We start from the raw sequence: 2,586 nt of genomic DNA on the forward strand, positions 1-2,586 counted from the left end.
TCAGAAGCGATTGAGTTTTGCCTCCTTTAGACTCCCTATTACTGGCGTCTGATGCTTTACGGCCGCCGAAGTGTCCACAGGCAGAACGGAAACGTACATCTGACCCCGTGGCAGGGAGCCGTGTTTGCGTGCCTGAGGGCGAAAGCGGAGGAAAACTAGACCTTGATGAAGAGTTTATTGGCAATATTTATGCAGTACAGTTTTCTGGATCCTGTATCCAGGCAGTCATGACAATAAATTCCAGAGCAATTGTACAGAATTCCAGGAGAGGCAGAAAAGATGCAATGATTCTGAATCTTCAATACCATATCGTTGCTCGCTTAGGACATGGAGCGTGTTACAATGTTTTTAGAGCAATTTTGGCTCCTAAACCTTACCATGTCTTAGCACCTTGGATACATTTGTCAATAATCAATTAAAACAAAATCTGGAAAATCCAAAATGTGACTCTCGGAAAATTTTAAAAATGCTCATTTTAACCCAAAACACCCAAAGCACTTTGTCATCTAGTAAGAAATATAGTTCCAAATGCTATTTATTTCTTCCATTCACTATTTTTCAACCAAGAAGCTCAATGATTATGGAACCTTACAATAAAACAAAAACAAAAACAAAAACCTTGCACCAAACAGAAGAAATAGAGCACAGTACGACAGTTAAAATAAAAGACTTATAGCCCCACTAGCGAGAGAAGGGATCGTGTTAAATATCTTAATTTTACGTGTGTGTCTCATTCCTCCCTTGGGTTAGTTCTTCTCTTGAGTTAGTTTGTTTTCTATTGTCTTCGGATTCTTATTCAGAGTAATAGTACTTTTGTTCTTGGACATATTCATAGAGCGGGTAGTTGCTATCTAAGTGAAAGGAGCCTGAGTCTGTTCTCACCCTTCCCTGGTGACCTCTGGCCTCAGAGTTTCCTGCCTGCTGGTCGTCCACATGCTGACTGCAGACGCTCCCTGACAGACTTGACCCTGACTCACGCTTCTGCCCTCCGCTACTCCACGCGATGGTACCGCTTGATGGGTCCTGATACCCGAACTCCTCAGTTCCTGTAGGGTCTAAGCTATGAGGAGAGCAACCGAAAGTGGATCTTTGACTTCTGCTTCTGCTGTCGCTCGCCTGCCCATAGCTGTCACTTAACTGGCCATGGCCATATACTTGTCCTTCGTCGGTGCTGAATCTAGGCTGGTCGGTGCTGAGTTCAGACACTCCCTGACTGCAACCTTGTCTACTTATGCTTTCCCTCGCGTTCAATCCTGTGTGGTCAGAAACGTAAGCCGACTGTCCGTATCCGGACACGGGCTTGTCTGCAGCTGTGTCTGTTGACCTCTCGGGGCTGGAACTGCGACTGCTTTTTCTGCTGCCTCCAGAAGGTCCGTACCCAGAGCGCCCGTAGTTGTAGTCAGCACTGCCGTAGCTACCGTGTCTCCACCTCTGTGACGACCCGTGACTCTGTCTCCCACTAACGTGTGACGGAGAATAAGTGTCTCCAGACTGGTACTGATGGCTGCCTGAAGGTGTCCTGTGTCTGTGCCCGGATGCCCCATGAGTATCATGTGACACTGTATGGCTGGACCTACGATACTTTATTGTGCCAGATCCTGAATCTCCATGAGTAGATGTGGTCTGCTCATGAGACGACCGTGAGTGTGTAGATTGCCTGGGACCAGACTGGGCATGTCCACCGGTGTCACCGGAGTGTCCATGACTATGTCTTCCTCCCACAGAGGACCCCGACTCTCCATGTTGAGATCCGACTTGGCCATGATGGGACCCCGAGTGCCTCTGAGAGCCTCCTGAGTGCGATTCAGTGTCACTAGACTGGCCGTGACGGGACCCCGAGCGTCTCTGAGAGCCTCCTGAGTGCGATTTAGTGTCACTAGACTGGCCGTGACTGGATCTCCTTTCTTCACTCGTGCCAGACCCTGAGTGTGTGGAATGTCCGTGACCAGACTGGGCATGTCCACCAGTGTCCCCCGACTGTCCACGACTAACTCCATGTCTGATTCCCACAGAGGACCCCGACTCTCCATGCTGAGATCCGGCTTGGCCTTGATGGGACCCTGGGCGTCTCTGAGAGCCTCCTGAGTGCGATTCACTGTGACTAGACTCATAATGACTAAAGCTCCTTTCACCAGATCTATGATGTACAGAACTAGAAGATTGACCCGAGCCAGATCCATAATGGCCAAAGCCAGAGCTCTGACCTGATCCAGACCCATGCTGGCCAAAGCCAGAGGACTGGCCTGAGCCGGACCCGTGTTGGCCAAAGCCAGAGGACTGGCCTGAGCCAGACCCGTGTCGGCCGAAGCCAGAGCTCTGACCTGAGCCAGACCCATGTTGACCAAAGCCAGATGACTGGCTTGATCCAAACCCATGTTGGCCAGAGCCAGAGGACTGGCCTGAGCCAGACCCGTGTTGGCCAAACCCAGAGCTCTGACCTGAGCCAGACCCGTGTTGGCCGAAGCCAGATGACTGGCTTGATCCAGTCCCATGGTGGCCAGAGGTAGAGCTCTGACCTGAGCCAGACCCATGTTGGCCAAACCCAGAGCTCTGACCTGAGCCAGACCCATGTTGGCCAGAGCCAGA

The 2,586-nt window shown here is 50.7% G+C and overlaps 1 protein-coding gene across 1 annotated transcript in view; it reads right to left on the reverse strand.

Annotated features, from left to right (window-relative positions):
- The window catches only part of LOC105303867 (filaggrin-2-like), a 6,380-nt gene continuing 3,794 nt past the window's right edge, over positions 1-2,586 (reverse strand). The window contains exons 4-5 of the mRNA XM_023521851.1: positions 2,149-2,584; positions 1-132 (exon numbers count right to left, since the gene is read on the reverse strand). Coding sequence (XP_023377619.1) covers positions 1-132; positions 2,149-2,584 — 568 coding nt within the window. The remainder of the gene's footprint in view (positions 133-2,148; positions 2,585-2,586) is intronic.

This window comes from Pteropus vampyrus, unplaced genomic scaffold (assembly GCF_000151845.1).
Source record: "Pteropus vampyrus isolate Shadow unplaced genomic scaffold, Pvam_2.0 Scaffold319, whole genome shotgun sequence".
NCBI classification, from domain to species: Eukaryota; Metazoa; Chordata; class Mammalia; order Chiroptera; family Pteropodidae; genus Pteropus; species Pteropus vampyrus.